We start from the raw sequence: 22,613 nt of genomic DNA on the forward strand, positions 1-22,613 counted from the left end.
AGGGGAGGGATCTCAGAGGGTTATAATTCCATAGACTCCACCCTCCAAAGCAGCAGTTTCCTCCAGAGGATCTAGGGTTGCCAACCTCCTGTCAGGGGCTGGAGATCACCCAGAATTACAACTGCTGTCCAGATGACAGGGATCAGTTCCCCTGGAGAAAATGGCTGTTTTGGAGGATGGACTCTGTGACATTATACCCTGCTGTGGTCACTTCCCTCCCCAAACCTCGCCTTCCCAAGGCTCCATCCCAAAATCTCCAGGAATTTCCCAACCTAAAGGTGGCAACCCAGATGGGAAATGATCTCTGTAGTTGGGGGAGTCATTGTGATTCCAATAGATCTCCAGGTTGGCAATCGTAGAAGGAGAGAAGGAAGCAAGAAAAGGGTGAGAGGCTGTGGGAGCTTTTAGGAAAGGGAAAGAGGCAATAGTGGTGGAGGGGAAAATGAGAAATGACCTCCATACAAGTCATGGAGTTGACCTCCATACAAGTACTTGTGGGATCCCTCTTGTAGTATTATATTATTTATGCTGTCTTAAGATTTCCAACGCATTATGTGGTGGCTTATGTATGCCCAAAGAAATCCCTGGCCTGCAACTGGGTGATGGCAGCGCTAATGAGACCTACACAGATGGATTTTCTTTCACAGTCTGTCCATTTGAGTCAGGAATGAATTTAGTGGCAGACTTTATTCCGGTGCTTTTTCATATCCTGGAAAATGACACACTTTTGTATCTCTTCTCTATCCATGTATTGAATGCATGGGTGTCTGTTTAAGTTAGGGGTGCAGCAGAAAGCTTCCTGCTGCACTATCGCTCAAAAACCCAATTTTTGTTTTTTAAAAAAGTGTAGTCCTTAGGAGGAGATGTTGAGGTCCATGCCTACTGGTCCTGCTTCCAGCAGCCAAAGAAGATGTCCTGGTATGGTGGGTGATGCCAGCCATGAATGGTTGTGCATGCTGACAAGTTAAGTAACGCAAGGGTACTGCTGTGCATGCTTAGGATGGGAAGAGAAATATAATATGGATAGTGGACCAGAGAGAGATTTTTAATCTCTTAGATTAAAAAAAAAATCTCGATTAAGCAAAACTAGGTATCACTTCACCATTCAAAGATGCTCAATTAATATTTGACATAGTTCTTGTAGCTAAAGGCTAAAGTAGACATGGCAAACATGAAGCTTCCACTGCTCAGAGTCATTTCCTTATAACATCTAGCTGAATATAACGCCAGATAAGAAATCACACATTTCTCTGACCAGACGTCACATCTCGTTGGCTGTTGGCAGCAGGAGCGTGGGAACACACTACAAGATGCAAGGTGGTCACATCATGTTAAACTAGGTGTTAGAAGAAATTGGCCCAAAGTGAAAGCAACTTTCTAGCCTGTTAGAAACAGGATCAAATGGTTGATAGGAGGTTGGGATTATTAGCACCCGTCTTTCAGCTATTTTAATGGACTTTAAACTGAATTGTGTTGTTTCCTCTGTTCTGTCTTTCCAGGGTAGTTCAGGCTCTACATTAAATAAATAAGGTTATTAAGCAAAGTATTTGGGATACTGAATTACAAAATCATTTAAGTCTTGTCACAAAATATTGTTTCCTCAGGGAGAAGAACTTTTATGTCCTCTAAGTACTTGGTAATTCCCAAATTTAGAAAAGCTTTTACTTTGGCTCCATGTCCTACCCTCTGCTTTTGCAAGAGAGATACAGTGGAGTACCAGTCCGGGAACAGACGTGCCCTTGTGAAAGTGGGGAGGTTGAAACTGTTGGGCATGTCCTATTATATTGTCATTTTTATTGTGATCTCAGACATGATTTTGTTCCTCCTTCAAAAAAAATCAAGGTAGATCTGAGGAAGCATATATGGCTTTTTTTCTCTTGGACCACAAGCCTTGGATCACACATAAAGTGGCCAGATGTTGTGCAGCTGCTAGAGCCTATCACAGTTCTATATTAATTTAAAGGACTATACTTCGTTCATTTCAGTACAGTTTATGCAATGTTTTATGTGTCATTTCTGCTGTTGTATCATTTCTCCTCCCTTCTGTCTCCCACTGCCCTTGCTCTGCCCACCACACCAATTTGCTACAAGAAGTGTTTTGTTTTGTTTTGCCCTTTCATAGCTTGACTGAAAAGAAGGTGGCCCCCCAGAATCCATACAGAGCAAGCTCTCAACCTTGTGTAGAGCAAAGTAATTTGGCAGGAACATTTTCTTCTGTAGGAGAAGTTTCTTCTCTGGAAATGATAAAAGATAGCAGTGAATTTCCTGCATTGTGCAGAAGGTTGGACTAGATGATCCCGGAGGTCTCTTCCAACTCTTATGTTTGTATGATTCTAAGTATGCAAATAAAAAAGGAATTCTGAGGAACATTTTTATGCTGTACAGTTTTACTCCCTGCTGCTCAAAATAATTTGCCTTTAAGGCTATGGTATTAAACAAAAACAAACACATGTGGTTTTTTGCTAAAGAGAAATTCCCACCATACAAAAGGATTCCTTAGGGATTTCGCTGCACCGCAAAACCCAGAATGCTGAGAAAAACAAATATTGCATATTCTACCCCAGCCTGCATAACTTTTCCAAGCAAAGGTTTTCTTTGGTCCTAGAATTCCAAACACACTGCAAGCAATGCCGGAAATGCAGACTCAGCCTACATAATACATTATTTATACATATTGTATATTTTTGATGCCGCTGGTTTTTAGAGAGTCCAGTTGTCTCTACTTTCATTACAAAATAAAGTTCATTTGGATTCTCAATAGGGAAAGCATAGAGTGATAAAAACCCAAGCTGTAATTCAGACCTCCGTGTATATATGGAGCTCCTGTTGTTCATTGTGATGGGTGGAGGAGCTCCATATTTACACAAGGGTTGCTTTCTCCTCCTATCATGCAAGATTAGATGGTGGTAGTTTTATTTATTGTATTGCTGGTTCTGAGACATCCACATAGTTGATTTTATCTCAGGAAAATTTTTAAATATAGATTTGAAAATCCCCCCATAAAACACACACAAACCACGAGTGTTTCTTATATTTTTGTAGATAGATTTTTTTTTTGCCATTGAGTCACATCTGACGTATGGCAAACCTTGGTGGGGTTTTCAAGGCAAGAGACATTCAGAGGTGGGTTGCCATTGTGTGACTCCTCACCACAACCCTGGTCTTCCTTGGAATTCCTAGGAATGTATAGCTAATTAAATCAGCAGGCGCATATAAATGCTCCTCAATGATCTTATCCTGGCTTTGCAGAGATCTTGCTGTCCTGTAGATAGATCAGTTAAACATCAGAATGCTGAGATGGCTTCATGGGGGGGCATGTTGGGTACTCTTACAGTGTGCTTACTTTATGAAAATGATTGCTTCCTAAAGTTATTGTTTTTTCTCATTTGTGTAGGTTGAGGAAGGAATGCATCTTCTAATCACTGGTCCCAATGGCTGTGGGAAAAGTTCTCTCTTCCGAATTCTAGGTGGCTTGTGGCCTGTCTATGAAGGAGTCCTCTACAAGCCACCTCCTCAACATATGTTCTATATCCCACAAAGGTTTGGCAGAACATTTTTAACAGTTGTTTAGAGCAGGAGGACTGTATATTATTCTAACTGTATGGCATTCAATTTCAGCGGCTTTGTTACACTGGGACAACTTTTAGCTGCCTCATACCAAGTCCAAACCTTGGTCTGACTAGCTTAATATTGTCTACTCTGACTGGCAGCAATTCTCCATGCTCAGGCAGAGGGAACTATTTCCAATTGCCTGCTTCCCGGCACCCATTAGCTGGAGATGGCAGAGGCTGAACTTGGACCTTCTGCATGCAAAGTGTCTTTCCCCCCTTTGAGTCATGGCCCTTCGTACAGCCTTCCTCTTACCCCAAGGCAGAAGGTGAATGAGGATTCAAACCTGCTTCCACAGGATTAGAAGAGAAAGGAACTTCCCTAGCACCACCAGTCTTGCTGCTAATCCAATTTGTTCCAGTGAGATGGTAGAGGGCTTCAACGGTTTTGGTTGTGATGATACTTAAGAAGAGGAGTTCACTCAATAGTTGTAGACTGTTCAGTCTTCTAGATGTGGATGGCAATCCAGACAGACCAATGAATCTCAAGGCAGATTATAAAGGGCTATATAAATGTTTTGTGCCATCTTGTCCCTTTGCTGGTATCTGATGCGATTGTGGCATTTCAATTCTGTCTGAGAAAGACATGATTTTCTTACTGGGTGTGAAGGTCTTTCTAGATGGGGAGGGGAAAGTATCAGCCCTAAAGCAAGTGCTAAAACAATGCTAGTCCAGTTTGCTGCTACAAGAACAATATTCTGTTCCTGCAGGAGAAATTGGAAGAGTAGGTAGCCTTTCTACCCAGCAGGAGAGAGAGTTGTCTATTCACCATGTTTCTTTTCATTTATTTTTTCATGGCTTTTGTGTGTTCCTCCTTAGAGAGAAGCATAATCTAGAAGGAAGCTTTCCTGTGGTCTCTCCTTTAATTTCATTGAACGTCCAGTCTTGTCAAGATAATCCAGGTTAGACAGAATCAGGCCCTACAGAGTGGAGCCACTCTCAGCCAGATAGGTCTGTCTGCAGAGTTAGGCTTGAATGGAGGCAAAATGCAGGATCTCAGCTAGCCCTGGTATTGACTACATGTTCCAATGGTTGTAAATGCCAGATTTAGAACAGAGTGGTAGAGATCCAGCCAGGCTTCACTTTCTTAGGGCAAGAAGTGCTTTTTCAAGGGCCTGTGCTCACATTTGAAATCTTGCACTCCTGCAAGATTGCATGCTGGCCTCCTGGTGGATCCTCTGATGTCTTCAGGGAGTGGGGCTTGGTGATGGTGATCTTGGAGGATTTTGGGGGTGCAGGTCTTTTGGGATCACTAGCTTCATATTTAGAAAAAGAGTTGATATTTATGCCCCGCTATTCTCTACTATAAAGAGTCTCAAAGCGGCTTACAATCACCTTCTCTTCCCCCCACCCCACAATAGGTTCCTTGTGAGGTAGGTAGGGCTGAGAGAGTTCTGAGAGAACTGTGACTGGCCCAAGGTCACCCAGCAGGCTTCATGTGGAGGAGTGGGGAATCTATCCTGGTTCTCCAGATTAGAGTCCGTCGCTCATGTGCAGGAGCAGAGAATCAAACCCGGGATGGTTCTGCTACTGGCTTTCAAGTTCAGATCTTAGAGGTTTTGCTCCCCCCCTCCCCAATCTGTTCTTCTCTGGTTGTGATTGTTAACTGGACCAGGCTATTTTGGAGGGGGACTTAGTGAACCCATCCCGCTGAATTTAATCATGATCAAGTCTTGTCAAAAGTAATGGAACAGTTAAGTTAGCCGTTGCTTTCCTTAGTTACGGTACTTAGATACAACTAAGTTTAGCTGGATTGGACTTCACATGTTTTTCATGCCAGGAAATAAGAAAAGACAGGTGACCCTCCCCTGACCTTGCTTAAGAATTGAGATCAGTAGGTAGCCAAAACCTGCATTTTTTTCCTGCAACCAATTCTCATCCTGGTATGCTTGGAAAGTCTCCCTTGCCTTCCTTATTTGACCTCCTTCCCACCTCTGCTGTAATGGAGCTGTTGTTGATGCAGCTGCTGACCTAGGTTTATTGGTGGCAGCCAGCAAGGCATGGAGCCAATTAGTCATCCAACCAACTAGATGATGACTGGGTGGGAAGAGAGAGACTCACTCCCTCTATGCTGCTTCCTTCCTGCCTAGGATGCTATTTTGACTGTTTCTCAGGTGCTGTGCTGAGGTGTGTCCAGGGCAATGTGGTCACCAGGGTGCAGAATCTTATTCCAGGCTTCCTGGGCACTACATTTCCCAGGATACCTTGAGGCACTGGCAAAGAAAGTCGGGCAGGGATGGAGAGAGATACTTTCTTTCTGCTTACCTGGATATTTGGCTGATCAGCCACCATAGCAGCAATGCAGAAGGGAGAGGAATCCGAAAGAGGGAGACAGGAAATCTCTGTATGTGAATGTTCAATCTACTCTAGAGAAGAATTTGGGCCTGCAAAGAAGGTGAGCATAATAAGATGCTGAAGCTTATGCTTTTAAGAGAGTTCAAGAGCAAATTTGAAAAAGGGAATTCATGAAATACCAAGGCAGAGCTGTGAGTCACTCGGCTGCCTTGCATGGGCTTTTGAAATATTTTTGCTTGTTATTAATAAACATTTGTAATTCTAATGAAACAGCTTTAAAAGAGAAAGTAATCTGACTATAAATTGACTTTAACCCATTACAGTGTAAGTGTGTAACACTTTAAAATATGATGTCAACAGTTTGTTGGACTATGGAAAGCTTTTTCATATTAAAAGTAGGATCAGAAATACTATGGGACATGCAATGTGTGAAATGCACAATAATGCAAATGTTAAGAAGTTGCCCACGGAACAACTTTCTGTTATGACTTTGGATCTAAGTAATTATATGATTTAAATGCCAGAAAATCTTATCTTTAAGAAAGCTCTTGTCAGATACATTTGGTAGTGCCAAAGCATCATACGTGGTTTCTTTTAAGAGTGCTGCTAATAGTCAAAATATTTGTATCGATACCTTGTACTGTTATCCATAAACAGGGTTGCTACTTGCTGTCTCCCCATGCTCTGGTAGGCCCCCATCTCTGTGGTTTGCCAGGGAGCTGGGGGATATGATGAAGCAGATTGGGAGATGAATATTGTGACGCTGCCAGAAGACTCGGGATGAATCGGACAGGGCACATCATGTAGCCCATTTGTATGCCTATGAGATAGCAGTGATGGTGGTAAAGAAGGCTTTTTTCTCCGCTACCATCATATCAGTTGGATCTTGTCTGTTTAAATTGGTTGGTAACTTGATGACAGGTGTCCAACCCTGTAATTGAAGTTAATTGGCCCCTTGCGGTGATATTTCGTGAGGTATTGGAGGCATTGATTAAGGTATTGGAGGCATTGATTAACACCTCACTGACTCGGGCAACTCTCCCTAGACTTTTGAAGGAGGCAGGTATTAGATCTATGCTTTAAAAATCTTCATTGGCTAAGGATGAGGTGGCCAATTAAAGGCTAGTCTCCAATTTAGCTTTTGGGGGAAGGTGATAAGATGTGTGGTGGTGCAGCAGTTTCAGGGGTTTTTGGATGAAACTTGCCCTTGACCATTTGAACCTTGTTTCAGGCCTGAGTTTGGAACAAAGATGGCTTAATTATATTGGTAGATGAGCTTAGTTTAAAGCAGAGCTGGGGAGGGACAATCATGCCTGTTGGTGCAGTTAGATATGTCAGCATTCTTTGACACAATTGACCCCTCCATTTTTATTTATCATTTGGAATATGGTGTTTAAGAGAGTAACTCTGCGGTGGTTTTGGTCTTTTGAAAGCAAAGTTTCCAAAGAGGAGCAGAATCAAGTGGGCGGGATTTCTGGCTAAACATTATGAAGAACTTCCTCTCAGAGCAGTTCCTCAGTGGAACAGACTTCCTTGGTAGGTGGTGGGTTCTCCTTCTTTGGAGGTTTTTAAGTAGAGGCTAGATGGCCATCTGGCAGCAATGCTGATTCTGTGAACTTAGGCAAATCATGAAAGAGAGGGCAAGAAGGGTTCTGCCAATGCTTGGCTCTTGTGGCCCTTTCTTACATGCCCAGGGTAATAACCATTTTGGGGCCAAGAAGCAATTTTCCTCCAGGCCAGATTAGCCTGGGATCCTAGAGGGGTTGTTTGTCTGTTTTTTGGCCATCTTCTGGTCATGGAGTGGGGGGGGGGGAGTAGTTGTGAATTTTCGGCATTGTGCAGAGGGTTGGACTAGATGACCCTGGAGGTACCTTCTAATTCAATGTTTCTATTATTTTAATGGTGCTGTAAATGAGAACCAAGGCGTGTTTATTTAAAGGCTATAGCAGAAAACCTCTGAACAGGGGGTGGGGGCAGGAATCAGGATTATTTTTTTTAATTTCCAAAATTCAGGGGTGGGGAAATGTGTCATCAGTGATGTCGTTGACACTAGCCAATAAATCTCTGTGTTTTTCATTCAGTCAGGATGCATGCAGCAATTCTAAAAGTGCTGTGGCAGCTAAGGAGGAGCAACAAAGTACTGTGGATTATTTTGAACTTTTTTTGGCACCGTTTGTCTCATTAAAATGAGTGGGGAAAGTTAGTTGAAAACAATAGAACTTGGTTATGGGAAACTTTATTTGCATTAAGATCACTAAACTCCTGAGAAGTTCTCATCACTGGAATGAAGGGAGCAGCAAAACCTCCCTCTGGATTGTGGTATTGTCAGTGGTGAGCCTTCCAGGATAGTTACAAATGCCACTTTTAAAATTGGAATTTTCAGAATTGGGAGAGTAGCCCTTCATACCAATTTACTAGGCTGTTTAGCTGGTCAAATTGAATTAAACCCTAGTCAGTTTTATCCTGATTGGAACAGGGATTGCCTTGATTCCATTTGATTTAACTGGCAACCTTGCTTGCCTTCATCTGTGGAGGAGCTCTTTGTTTACGCAGAGGGTGTACCAGTATCCTTAAAAGGCAAATGACTTTATAGCATCATGCATGTTCATGACAGAACGCAGAAGGTGAGTATAAAGATGGCAGTACTACTAGCCCTTGGGAAATATACAGGAGTTACCTGGGCATATCTCCAGGAGGGAATATCGGCTTTAGAGATTAGCTGATGTTTTCTCTCCTACTGTCCAAGACACCAGACACTCTGAGCACCTACTAATTAATACCAGGACTTAGAGTTGTAGGAATGCCAGACACTAAGATTGATGGGCAGGGATTATTTTTCCTAAAATACTTTGCAGAATGTCAGAGTTGACATAGCTCCCCTTTGCCTGGGAGATTTTGAATAAGAACCAGAGAAGGCTTACTTCGGGCACTCAACTTAATACTTGTTCTAAAGTGGGTGCAAATGCCTTTTAAAATTAGACTTTATTTTTCCTAACATGGTGTAAATTTCATCCAACAAAATATGTAATCTTGGAAGTCCTCAGTATCTTTGGTTTTACAGCTTGTTCACTATGTTATATAGTACAATATATTTTGCAATACTTGTGGACATCTCTTTCTTCTGGACTCCACTTCCCTTCCCCATTTAACTTTTAAACTTAATGGAAAACATGACTGTAAAAACAATTCAGCTGCAGATGTAATTTTTTTCTTGCAACGTAACAGCTAGAAACACATCCTGCACGGCCAGATGTTTGCTCTTGTCTTCTAGGCCATCTAATATTTGGATTTGTTTAGGGCCAAATTATGCATGACAGTGGAGTTGCTTCCCTGAACTGAGTGATTTGGCCTTATCTAAAATGTCCCCAGGGTTGTTTTAGACCCTCAAAAGACAGGCTCAAGGATGGTACCTGTCTGTTTCCCAGAGGAGAGCCATTTTTGATTGAGGAAATAATACAGGAGAACACTTAATCCCATCCCCAACACTGTAGCCAAATAATATCTAGGGACAAATAATACACCAGAAGTTCCAGTAATGGAATTCCACTGTTTCATGTGGCTTGTTGATTAATTTTTACTGGGCCAACATATCCTGTGCCTGAAAGAAATAATAGAAAACTGATGGGGCATCCCATGATTTCCAGTTCTCTGTCCCACCTAGTTATGAATGATCTTGAGTGTCATTTCCATTCTACATTTTGCTAGAGTTTTTCCAAATTTGTCTCCTAAATGCACAAGACTGTTTCTTAATTGATGATTGTCCACATATTGAGACAAAAGTCTTAAATTTCTTGGTTAAAAGAGAGACTAATGCCACCAGTTATTTGTAACTCCTGTTCTTCCTCGTAGCAAAGTACCACTTCAGAAGTTACTGAATGAAAATGGACTTTCCTTGTGAGGATTCCGATCTTGAAGAACTGATCAAGAATGGAGCTGAATGAGGCTGTAAGAACAGATTGTACCACTTCAGACTGCAGGTGGCAGTGTCACATTTTTATTGCTCCCTCATGTAATAACTCTTGCAAGTAATAAAAAAGAGCACATCAAGCAGGTTAACCCTTCATATACAGACTAGTTTTGTACTTACAGTGAATTATTAATATAGGGAAACTTTTAAAAAGATAACCCCCCCATCTGAAGTGGTCCAGTCTATTTTGCTACCCCAGCCTTCTGCTATCTCATTGCCACCTCATTTGGCTGCATGTGAAAACTAGGCCTAAGTTTGTAAAGTGACGTAAATCCAGAGTTGGCTTTGGTGTGATGCAGTTCACAGAATGGGGCATTTTGCAACACGCTCCTGGTTGTGCAGTTTTCCCAGCCTGGCCTAATGATTATTCGGTAGATTAAAAGAACATTTCATTTATTCAGGTGTACTTAACCAGCAGCGATTTCAGTTCAAGGTTGCTTTCTCATGAAGGCTGACGGAACTCTAGCTGGCTGCCTCCCTGACATATATTTATTAATTAGTTTATTTACAGAGTCTCTGTCTTGCCTTTCAACCCAAGAAGGAGGGCTGTTAAGGGAATGTGGAAGTACGTGTAGAAATGATGGGTTGGATCTTTCCTTTGGGCACAAGGATCACAAATCTTTCCTGTGTTCTCCTCTCCTAAAAGTTCTTCCCAATCCTGGGAGAGTTGATACCCAGGGTTGCGGGTCCCATGTGGATCAATAGCCATCCAGGTCTGTGGGCAGGCCAGGAGGGGAAAGGGGTCAAAATCACAGCATTGGGGAAACCATGCGTTTTGTATTTAACTGGGGAAAGATCAAATTGTTGTCAGTTCAAATTGGTCAGTTGCTGCTAAGAATTAACTATTAAAGAGATATTAAATACCCTTGATAGATAAGATTGGGTGACCATTTTTTGATCATATGACGCAATCAGCTATGCCTGAATATTTTTATATAACCTGAGTAACTATTTGATTATATGATTAGTAATGCCTGACTAATTTTCTTTTTTCCGCAGAATCTGGGTGATTATTTGATTGTATAATGGCTCTGAAAAGCATGGCAATACAATCTGTTTGATATGTTTGCGTATTTTTATTTTCTCAGTTGTATTGTGGAAACCCTTTTCCCTTTTTCCCTTTTGTACCCTTCCTTTAATTTTTTTTAAAAGTGACAAAATCTATTAGATCTTGTCACTTGTTGATGTTGCCACACATTCAGAGACATTAAAATTTATTAGATTTTGTCACTTGTTGATTTTTAGTCTTCAGCTCAACCCTTAGATTCCCCATCCTATTTTTCCCCATGGGAGTCTAGTCCCTAATAAATCCTTATTCATACAATTTCTGGTATTACACAGAATTTGGTTTCTAATTGCCAGTGGTAGGTACACAGGGCAGAGGGTTCCTGTCCCTATCCAAAGGACATGGGATTTTTCATGTAGTACCAGAAACCCAGGCAATGTGTCACTGTAGTCTTTCTCTTAACTCTATGGTTGTGCCACTGGCAGATGAGCCTTATATAGAAGGCCCCGTGAAGGGCTGGAAGCCTGCCAGCATCAACCCTGGGGTTTCACCATGCTGACTCAGACGGACTGACAGCATGATCCCTGCTGAGTTTGGCTCCCTGGTGCAGGCAATTCCTGCATAGAGCTACTGGACTTGTTTGCTGTAAGAGAGCCATTTCACTAAACGATGGCACGCTTTTCATCCTGGCTTACGGGTTCTTCCTTGTTTCCTTTCCACAGTAAGCACTCTTGCACTTTCCATGGCTTTCTGTTATTGTATAATATTTCTGTCTGCGACAGCAGCTTCTAATTATACGCCCTGGTGGGGAAGCTCTTCACTTTGTACCCTGTAAGCTATGTTACTGAGTGTAAGCTAATTACGCACAGACTTGGTAACTGATCTCTTTGAAATATTTAACAGACGTTCTTGGATACTGGAGAAGAAAGCTTACTGTAGGTTATTTTAGGCTCAAATCAATTATTTATATCTTGAGAGAGCTGCGGGAAGTGTAGCTTGCCCTAAAACACCCTTGAACTAGTTTTCAAAGAAAAAGGGAGGGGGGTTGACAAGAAAACGATTCGTTCTTTGGACATTCCACTGGTCATATTTTTTGGTTTATTATAGGTAAATAGTTACAATGGAACCTATATCTGCATCAGAATGTCAGGATGTTCGGGGATGGTTAATGTAGTCAGGCCTTAGGCACTTGCTTCCCAAGTAAAAGAACTTGTTTCTCTTCAGATGCAAACAACTGTGTTCTTTAATGTTGAACACCAACTTGATAACGATAGAAAAATGCAGAAGTGGATACAGGAGAGCTGTCTTTGTTCTTATTCTATATTAATTCCAATTTCCAATCTTCTGAGGCTTTTTCTGCCAGCATTCCCATGAGGAGGGGAATCTCCTTTTCCCAGGACTTCAATATAGCAGCTCCCTTCGTGGTCTTGCTTGGAATGGCTGTAATCAGGCTGTTTGTTGGGGCCTAGTTCTCTCCACTGCTATTCAGCCCTTCTGCGTCTACAGTTTCCTTAGCTCTCAGGCTCCTTCCACCTCCTAAGGGAATTCTCTGCTACAGGTATCTGGACTTCAGCTCTGTCTCTGTTTTCTGAAGTCCTTCAGAACTTTTCCTCTGGGTCTAAGCTAGCTCTACTTATACGTTGAAGGGGGAGTGAAAAATCTGACTTTTGAATGGCTCCTAAGGAAGGTTGTGAAAGGTCCAATAAGATTGCAACGTTCACCCTGCTGCCTGATTGGTTCTTCTCTTATCAGGCTAAGGGACCAATATGACAGCTTTATTTTCCCTCCCTCTTATCTAATTGGTTAGCTTTACAGATGTTGAATTTGCGTGATTGTTCAGCTTTCTAATACACATAAAGACCTTAAATTCATTCTGATGCATATACTTTTCTATTTACAATCATCTATATAGACATATATACATGGTTTTTTTTAGATTTCTTCGCACAGACATATTAGCTATTGTCGAAGGCTTTCACGGTCAGAGTTCATTGGTTCTTGTAGGTTATCCGGGCTGTGTAACCGTGGTCTTGGAATTTTCTTTCCTGACGTTTCGCCAGCAACTGTGGCAGGCATCTTCAGAGTAGTAACACTGAAGGACAGTGTCTCTCAGTGTCAAGGGTGTAGGAAGAGTAATATATAGTCAGAAAGGGGTTGGGTTTGAGCTGAGTATTGTCCTGCAAAAGTATTGTCCTGTAAGTATCAAGATAATGTGCTATTGAGGGTATGGTATGTTAATAATACAACAAATGCTACGATCAGCAAAAGACAAAAGAGACCCCCTCACCTCTGCAGGAGTATATCGTATACCTTGCAGCTGTGGAGAAGTTTACATCGGGACCACAAAACGAAGCATACAAACAAGGATAAAAGAACATGAAAGATACTGCAGACTTGGCCAACCTGAGAAATCAGCAGTGGCTGAACATGGACTGACACAAACAGGACACAGGGTCTTATTCCAAGACACTGAAAGACTGGACAATTCTACCAACTATTTTGTCAGATTGCACAGAGAAGCCATTGAAATTCATAAACATCAGCACAACTTTAACAGAAAAGAGGAGAGTTTAAGAATGAATAAGGCTTGGCTTCCTGCCCTGAAAAACCTCCAGACAAAGACAACATTCAACAATAGCCATACAGATTAGTTTTGGATTACACACATTAACAGATCACTTCAGGATACAATGGTTCCATATTAACATACCATACCCTCAATAGCACATTATCTTGATACTTACAGGACAATACTTTTGCAGGACAATACTCAGCTCAAACCCAACCCCTTTCTGACTATATATTACTCTTCCTACACCCTTGACACTGAGAGACACTGTCCTTCAGTGTTACTACTCTGAAGATGCCTGCCACAGTTGCTGGCGAAACGTCAGGAAAGAAAATTCCAAGACCACGGTTACACAGCCCGGATAACCTACAAGAACCAATATTAGCTATTGTTTCCCTTCTCCAAATCCAGGGAATTGTAGTTTTGTGGGGAGTTATGGGAATTCTTGCTTGGAGACCCTACCCCATTCCTTTACATAACTATCTAAAAACGCCCTTAGCATTTCATAGTAAAAGTCTTCTATTATGTTTTTCAGCAGAAATCATTGGCCTTGTAGATCCTAGCAAAAGCTTATTAAATGATGCCTCATATTACAGCTGCCAGTTGACATTCTGAGAAGAATCCAATCCTGCCTTAACCAGTATTAATCTTCCCAAGGTCTGTGGGAGGTCTTGCAGTGATTTCCCCCAACAAACAAAATTAGGTCAGTGCTGTGATCTACACACTGCTAGAGCTCTGCTGAAAGATTTCACCACAGCAGTTCCCATTTCACAGGCAATTTGGAGAGTCCCACTTGTGTAGCTGGAGGTTGGCTTCTAGTGTGTGCTGCAGCAGTTCCCACCGATGAAGAGGCAGGCCACTTGTGAATAGAACTGTGGCTGATTTCTTCAGCAGAGACTACAGCTGTGGTGAAAACAGAAAGCAAACCCCAGCAGACATGTGATACTTGACAGCTCTTTCATTGGATTATAGCCTTGAACTGGTATGATACGTTCCTTGTAAGAATGTCAGAAACGAATTCTGACAACATTGTTATTAAAAGATCTTTTGATTAATGTGAAGTATGCCTTCTGAACTGGGAAAGGGATTTTTACTGTTCCTTGCGAGCCATCATTTCTTGAAAGAACACAATGATATACCATTAATTAAACACCACAAATGTATTCCCTCAGTGACTAAAAGAATGAGTAACCTGCTCATACCCAAAAGGCACAATGTGTTATAACTAGCTGTTTGTAATTGCACCACAACCAGATTGAGCCGGGCAGCTCTGAGTTTACAAGACTTTTGTCCTTTCACCTGCTGGTCCCTGTCTCTGCAATGAGTTGTGGTTCTCACTTGCTGTGTCACGTGTAAAGTTCATGTAATACTGCGAGTGCTACGTGTGACATGTATATTCAGACTACAGGGCTCCAGCCTTCACTGTATTCCATCAACTTTTAAAATGCCCCTATCCTTGGGAGGGAAGATCTCCCTGAAGCCCAAGAATCTGTAGCTGCAGATTGAGGCTTCATGTGTGATGGGAGAAAAGAAGGTCATGGGTCTTTATGGTGAGAAATGGTGGGTAGATTACCTTAAGAGCCAGCAATCTGTGCTGCTCCCTTATTCTCCCTTATCTCATTTATTTATCACATTTTTATCCCACCCTTCCTCCAAGGAGATGGGAGGGAAGGCCTGAGATTACCTGAGATTGGCATCTTTGGGTTTATGAACAGTATTTGACCAATGATGTGTTCACCATCTGATCTAACGAAAGATGTATTTTTAATATCTGCTTTTATATAAAGTAGCAGACAAGCCTTTGAAACTCTGGACTAAAGATTCTCAAATATTATTAGACTGAGCCTCATCCATAGTGGTAACGAAACAAAAACGTTAAACTTTTCTGTTCAGAATACAGTTGTAAACTATTCTGTTCAGAATACAGTTGCAGTCTGTGTGAATATCTGGTAGGAACTTAGTAGCAAACACTCCTGTCCATGTGCCTCTTCTGGAGACATAACAAATTTTGAGTACCCGTGTTTGTAAATATTTGTATCTTCTGAGACCACAAAGGGGTAACTGCTTGGATATCTTGTGTTAAATATATTCTCTGAATCCCAGTCCCATGTGAGCACTTTTGGGTAAGAGAATGCCATCCTTGGTGCCTCAGTTGTTAAAACCATGGAGTTGCTTGGTCACCTATGCATGCCCATCAGGAGCCAACATAACTGATGATCTCCTGGCAAAATTAACAGCCTTGCTCAGGACTTGCACAGGGAAAGCCTTGGCTTCCTTGATTGAGTAAGACCATCTCATGTTTGGTCTTCCTCTTTTACTACTGCCTTCAACTTTTGTCTTTTCTGGGGAGTCTTCTCATGGTGCGACCAAACTAGAATAGCCTCAGTTGAGTCATTTTAGCTTCTAGAGAGAATTCAGACTTGATTTGATCTAGAACCTAATTATTTGTTGCAAAATTATAGGTATGGTAAAATGGCTGTTAATGAGACCTAAGAAGTAAGGAGGGGGGATTAGCATTTGCAAAGGAGAATAGGACGTAATCACCATACGGGATAACAAATAGAACCATGTTTCTCAAGTGGAGTTTAGCTGGGTGCCAATAGGAAAAGGGTAAAGAAGACAGTAAATAGTATGCTTGGTTGTTGAATATACAAAATGAATTCTTTGCTTGTAAACCTAGTGAAATGATCTGGCATTGTAATGTAGTAGTGGGAAGTTTAGTGCAATTCCATGTAAGTCCATACAAAACAAACTATATTTCTAGTATGAAAAGTTTTAGACTTCCAATCTCTTGCATTATTTGTTTCCCAAATTATTCAGAGGATGTCAGTATGTACAAAGGATCAGACTTCTGAGTGCTTGTTATGCACAAGAACCTAGAATTTAGATTTTTTTTTTTTTAAATCTCACACATTGAACATATTGCTTAGATTCAGCAACTGGGAATTCTGCTATGCCTGTGAGTAACTGAGGAGACAAATACTCGTCCAAGTTTAATATTTCTGATCTGTTTGCTGAGAAAAGGAAGATTTTGTGCATTGGATAACAGGTGTTCTTCTTCGATGGGTATATTATTCTCAAACCAACTTAAACTACATTGCTGCACTCTAATCAGTTTCTCTGTAAACAAGGCATTGTTCTCTAGAATAAATTTAGGAAAACAGATAATTACAAATAATTCAAATAATTACCGTATTTAGAAACACAGCATTTAGACCATTGTGTGTACTGTTCAGAGAGCATCAGCCAGCAGCCCTAAATAGCAGGGTTGTGATGTTACTCCATGTGAGATTACTCATTCCTTGCATTGCTTTACAGGCCCTACATGTCCATTGGAACGCTGCGTGATCAAGTAATTTATCCTGACTCAGTGGATGACATGCATGAAAAGGGCTACCAAGACCAGAATCTGGAGTGCATCTTGCAGATTGTTCATTTGAACCACATAGTTCAGAGAGAAGGAGGTATCTGTCTTTTAATGAAGAAGGGGAAAGATAACCAGGGACACCCAGCATGTATATAGTGCAATAGAACATGGTTCCTCCAGAATTTTATGTATTTGGTTCCTTGCATATTCCTGATTTGTCCTTCCTAACACTTTTGTTGGCATGTAAAGTAGTGCATGGCCAGACTTTCTGAAACTCAACCCCCTTTTAAAATGGGCATGATGGGAGCACCAGAGGCCATCAAGCCAGGGATTTGTAAGATGCCCATTGAAGTGATTGTACCATTGTTTTCACTGTGGGGTCATCCAGGAACACTGGAGACAGAGGTATGTATCCAGCTTTAGGCTGGGGGAAGTTCCTCCTGTCTGGGATTGTGGGCAGTAGTGCTCTGGCCCATCACACCTCTGCGTGATCACAGGCTTGTGCACGTGGTGCCTGTGCACGGAGGCAGTGTTCACACACGCACTCCCTCCCTGTGATTTGGGATGCTGCTTTCTGTACGTTACTAATCACAAGGAGGGAGCATATGCAGAAATACTGGCTCCTTACATAGGAATGGTGCTCATGAGCTGGTAATCACACAGAGGCAGGGCGGGGCCAGTGCACTTGTGTGTGCTCTCCCTCTCTGTGCATTAAAAAGGAACAAACAACAAAAGCAACCAGCCACATTTAAACCAATCAGAAAGCTAAATAAAATCCATTCAGCACTGGTTATGGTGAGTGTACATATATCCTGCATGAACGTATAAGGAAGAGCCAATGCATGTTCAGTTTACAAACAAAACCAGGGCCTGGATAATTGTGGGGTTGAAATCCCACATTCATCTCTACATGCATTGAATGTAACGTGAGAATTACCCAACATGTATATAAAGAAAAATCAAGTGTGCCTTGTACAAAGATTGTACATACATTCACTATAACTTGTGAACAGGGCTTACGTCAGAGACAAACAATATTAGATGAACATTTCCAAAATACATCTGGGCACAGGTGAAGTTGTATCCTATGCTTCTGTCTCATCATACTGCCAGATGCGTCTCTAGACTGCTTGATGTTAACTTTAGATCGCTATACATCCTTGCTTAGGAACGGTGCTCAACTCTTACAGTTGTGTTTCTTTGGCCTTTCTGAAGGGTGGGATGCTGTCACAGACTGGAAAGATGTCTTGTCCGGAGGAGAAAAGCAGAGGATGGGCATGGCCCGGATGTTTTACCACAAGTAAGCCTAAACATTTGTATTGTCGAAGGACAATGATCAGCACATTACCTTTGATACTTTTGCAGGACAATGACTCAGCTCAAACCCAACCCCCTTCTGACTCTATATATTACTCTTCCAACACACTTTGACACTGAGAGACACTGTCCTTCAGTGTTACTCCTCTGAAGATGCCTGCCACAGCTGCTGGCAAAACATCAGGAAAGAAAATACCAAGACCACGGTCACACAGGCCGGATAACCTACAAGAACTGCTAAACATTTGTGTTCGAAACAACTGTCATCTGTGGGTAGACTTCTTGCTCCCACAAGATAGGGTAGTAGAGGATCTCCACAGTTGCAGGGAAGTGTCACAGAACACTGTCACAGAACAGGCCAGGGATCCTGGGGAGAGCATGAAGTCTCCTGCTGGATGAACACTGAATGTAGCAAGACCGAAAGGCATGGTAGAAAAGGGAGTGAACAAATTGGAAAATTCAGTCATTGATTAATTTCTATCTCACCCTTCCTTTAGGAGTTCAGAATGGCATGTGCAGTCCCTCTCCTTTTATTCATACAATTATCCTGAAGTAAGTTAAAGGGAGTGACTGGGACATTGCTTTGCTAATGCTAAGCACTTGATTCAAACAATTATATTTCGCCTTTATAACATCTCGGGCAGTCAGGGTGTTCTGGACACGCAAGGGTTGCATTTTCTTCTTTTAAAGGGGTATTCTTTAGCACTGAAGGTGGTCTTGGGCTGCCTATTAGGACCTAGAAATGTGTGTGATATAGTCAGTTTTAACTGAACTAATCATTCTGAACCCAGCGGCTGCCACACAAGTGTTGAGGGTTCAGTACATATGTGGAAGTCCAGGCAATGAGTGTAACACAGGCTGCTAGCCTTGGCTCCTTAAATCTTGCCTCATGGATTAAGCAACAGGGGTATTCCAACAAATGAATGACTAACCTGATTTTTTTTTCTGATTTCCAAGGCCCAAGTATGCATTACTTGATGAATGTACGAGTGCTGTGAGCATCGATGTTGAAGGAAAGATATTCCAGGCTGCAAAGGGAGCTGGTATATCCCTGCTTTCAATAACGCACAGGCCGTCTCTTTGGTGAGTCTGTTCGCGAGGGTTATGTTTTGAGCTTGCAGCCAGACAATGAATGTTATTGCCAAGAAAATACTGATTCAGTGGGTTGGATTCTATGGATTTGTTCTGCTACTGGTGGTATTTTCTCCACATCAAATGGGGGCTCCTTACCCTAGAGGAAAGCACCATCGATAGAGGAACAGATCCACAGGATCCAACCCAGTACTTCATAGATATGCCTAATACAGAAGAAACAGCCTTTAGCATGGATTGTGTCCCTTTTGGGCACACCAGTTATTTTAAGCACACCAGGGAGGATGGAAGGAGGACTGGATGGACCTGACTCTCTTTAGCTCTTTAATTCCTCCCTCCCCCATTCAGACTCAGAGGACATTTCAGTAGATTAAAGAAGAGGTACGAGTGGTTCTTGTATCTGTGATACCTTCTTGAAAGTATCTCCTGAACTGGCCATGAGGAAACTCTTTTTTTAGTTCTCCCCCCACCCCCCAATGGCTTTTGCCCATGGATTTGTGACAAAGAACTGTGTCATAATATTAAGCAGAAATACACAGCACTTGATCCAGGAGTATGGATGCTGCTGCTGTATCCAACCATACGGTTCCTCTGACAGAATGACGCTTCCATTTGTGGGGGCAGATATTTCCACTGTCCCACCTCTGACTGCTGACCCCCTCCTATTGTTCCCTGAGCTGTTCCTGATTGACTGATGCCCTCCTCAAAGGGCAGGAGGGGGAAGAGAACAAAATCCTGCTCCACAAAGTCCAGAGATGGTTGAAATACACCCCATCAATTCCTTCTTCAGGAAAGACGTTGATCAGAACAGATTTTGGCTACCTTTTCCTCAATCATGTAGTATCATTCTTATCAGCTGACATACTGTTTGTTTTCACCCTTGACATATGATGTTATGTTTATTTTCTTGTTAGATATTTGATTATGCATATTTGGTCATTATGTAGCATTATCCTTTGATGGTGTGGCATTAATTTTCAATTACTATTTGATATGGCACTTGTGTTCATTGCACGGTGTTTGCTTTATCTTTCGATGCTAGTAGTAGTAGGCTTCTTCTCTGTACATCCTGTTTACAGTTTGGGTTTTAGTACTTGGTACTTAAAGGAGCCCCATGGTGCAAAGTCATAAGCTGCAGTACTGCAGTCAAAGTTCTGCTCAATAGTGGAGTTCAATCCCAGTGGAATTCAGTTTCAGGTAGCCAGCTTAAGGTTGACTCAGCCTTCCATCCTTCCGAGGTTGGTAAAATGAGTACCCAGCTTGCTGGGGGTAAAGGGAAGATGACTGGGGAAGGCACTGGCAAACTACTCTGTAAACAAAGTCTGCCTAGGAAACATCGGGATGTGACGTCACCCCATGGGTCAGGAATGACCCGGTCAATGACCCGGTGTTTGCACAGGAGACTACCTTAACCTACTCCCTACCCCAGTCTGTCTTAGTAGAAGTCTGTCTCCTTTCTCTCCTTCCTTGCTGGTTTTTCCCACCAAAGGTCTGCTTACTGATCATCCTGTGGATGTTTAAGAGGCCATCACTTGGTTTCTCAGTGTTTCTTTTACGTCTCTTTGCAGGAAATACCACACTCACCTGCTGCAGTTTGATGGGGAAGGAGGCTGGCGCTTTGAACAGCTGGACACTGCTACCCGCTTAACCCTCAGTGAGGAAAAACAAAGACTGGAATCGCAGCTTGCAGGAATGCCAAAAATGCAGCAAAGACTGAACGAACTTTGCAAAATCTTAGGAGAGGACTCTGTGCTGAAAACGATGGATAAAGAGGAATAAATGTTTTAATTTAGATTTTTCAAAGGTTTTTTTTAATTTCAAATGCACTATGATTTCTGAGAGACACTCCCGCTTGTATGCATTGCAATCAGCTTAAGAGTGCAAGTCAACAAACGGAATGCTGTCATAAATCTGCTGCCCACCTAATTGAATGGAAAAGTCGTTCGAGTTAGTGCTGTGCCGAATTTTAGTGAGGTTTGAATAGAAACGAGAAAGGTGGGCTTTCAAGGGCTGCTTGAAGTCTCTTGGAAACCAATTCCCCTTACCTTGTGGTCTCTTGCCTTTTTTTTAAACATCTGTTTTTGACCCCAGTGTTCTGCTACTTTGACACTATTTTTGTGTCCCAACCAGTTGGGGGGTGACTGTACATGCAATCAGATCAAATGTGGCTGCATGACACTGTGACTGAAAGGCAAACATCACCCCTCTTATTGCCTGTACTTTGAATGCGAGAAGAGGAACACATTCCCTTGGCTCAGGACCCAGGCCAGCACTTTCTTGTCTTGCTGCATTGTTTCACTACCCCCCCGCCACTGTGTGGCAGGAACTTTCACCCCAGGCTAGTTCTAGTAGCTGTGCCTGACTGGTTGGGGTGGAGTGGGGATATGCATTCAGGTGTGCATCAGAATGTAATGTCATTGGATAACATTAGGATTTGTATGTCTATCCAGTTGCCCTTCCAAATGTGGATACTGTGTGTCTGTATCGCATTACTTTCAGTCGATGTGCCTGAAAATGCACACAGCAATGTGTATCTGCGTCCAAATTTTGTCCCAATGGAGTTGGTTTTTATATGCCGACTTTCTCTGCCACTTAAGGGAAACTCAAACCGGCTTACAATCACCTTCCTTTCCCCACCCCATAACAGATAGGTGGTAGGTGGGGCTGAGAGAGTGTGACTGGCCCAAGGTCATCCAGCTGGCTTCATGTGGAGGAGTGGGGAAACCAACCCGGTTCACCAGATTAGCATCCACCACTCATGTGGAGGAGTGGCAATCAAACCCGGTTCTCCAGATTAGAGTCCACCACTCCAAACCACCGCTCCTAACCACTACACTATGCTGGCTCCCACTAGGCTAGTGTATGGTAATAAGGGTGTCGGAATAGGATTTGGCAGACCCAGTCTTGGATCCTCTGTTGTATGAATGGAGCTGCATTGCATAAAATGGCAAATTTCCACATCCCGCTGCTATCTTTTGTGAACCCCACAATTGTGGTCCTGTTAGTCAGTGGACCCCCTGGAACACGGGGGGGGGGGGAAATGGATGCACTGAGAGGCAGGAATCAGCAAAATTGTCTAGTTTCTCTTCTGCAAACAGGAGTAGCAGAAAGGGAGGTTAGGATCGACGCCAAAGGTCTGAATCCCCACTCTGCCATGAAGTTCACTGGGTGATCTTGGACTGGTCACTCAGCTTCACCTGCCACATATGGCTGTTGGGTTAACAGAAGAGCAGGGAAGGAAGAATCACTTATGTCACCACAAGTTCCTTGGAAGGAGGGCATGATAAAGAAAGCGGTAGCTAGGTAGACTGGATTGGGGGAGAAAGTATCACCAGTTACCCTGATAACAGTAATGTGTCCTCTACCTGACATCTTCTGCATTGTGAACAGGT

General features: G+C 42.4%; 1 protein-coding gene across 1 annotated transcript in view; it reads left to right on the forward strand.

Moving 5' to 3' along the window:
• ABCD2 (ATP binding cassette subfamily D member 2) overlaps window positions 1–21,036 on the forward strand; it is a 41,450-nt gene extending 20,414 nt beyond the window's left edge. The window contains exons 6-10 of the mRNA XM_056846102.1: window positions 3,395–3,540; window positions 16,764–16,909; window positions 18,028–18,112; window positions 19,087–19,212; window positions 20,790–21,036. Coding sequence (XP_056702080.1) covers window positions 3,395–3,540; window positions 16,764–16,909; window positions 18,028–18,112; window positions 19,087–19,212; window positions 20,790–21,000 — 714 coding nt within the window. The 3' untranslated portion in view covers window positions 21,001–21,036. The remainder of the gene's footprint in view (window positions 1–3,394; window positions 3,541–16,763; window positions 16,910–18,027; window positions 18,113–19,086; window positions 19,213–20,789) is intronic.
• Window positions 21,037–22,613: the final 1,577 nt, after the last annotated feature.

This window comes from Euleptes europaea, chromosome 3, assembly GCF_029931775.1.
Source record: "Euleptes europaea isolate rEulEur1 chromosome 3, rEulEur1.hap1, whole genome shotgun sequence".
NCBI classification, from domain to species: domain Eukaryota; kingdom Metazoa; phylum Chordata; class Lepidosauria; order Squamata; family Sphaerodactylidae; genus Euleptes; species Euleptes europaea.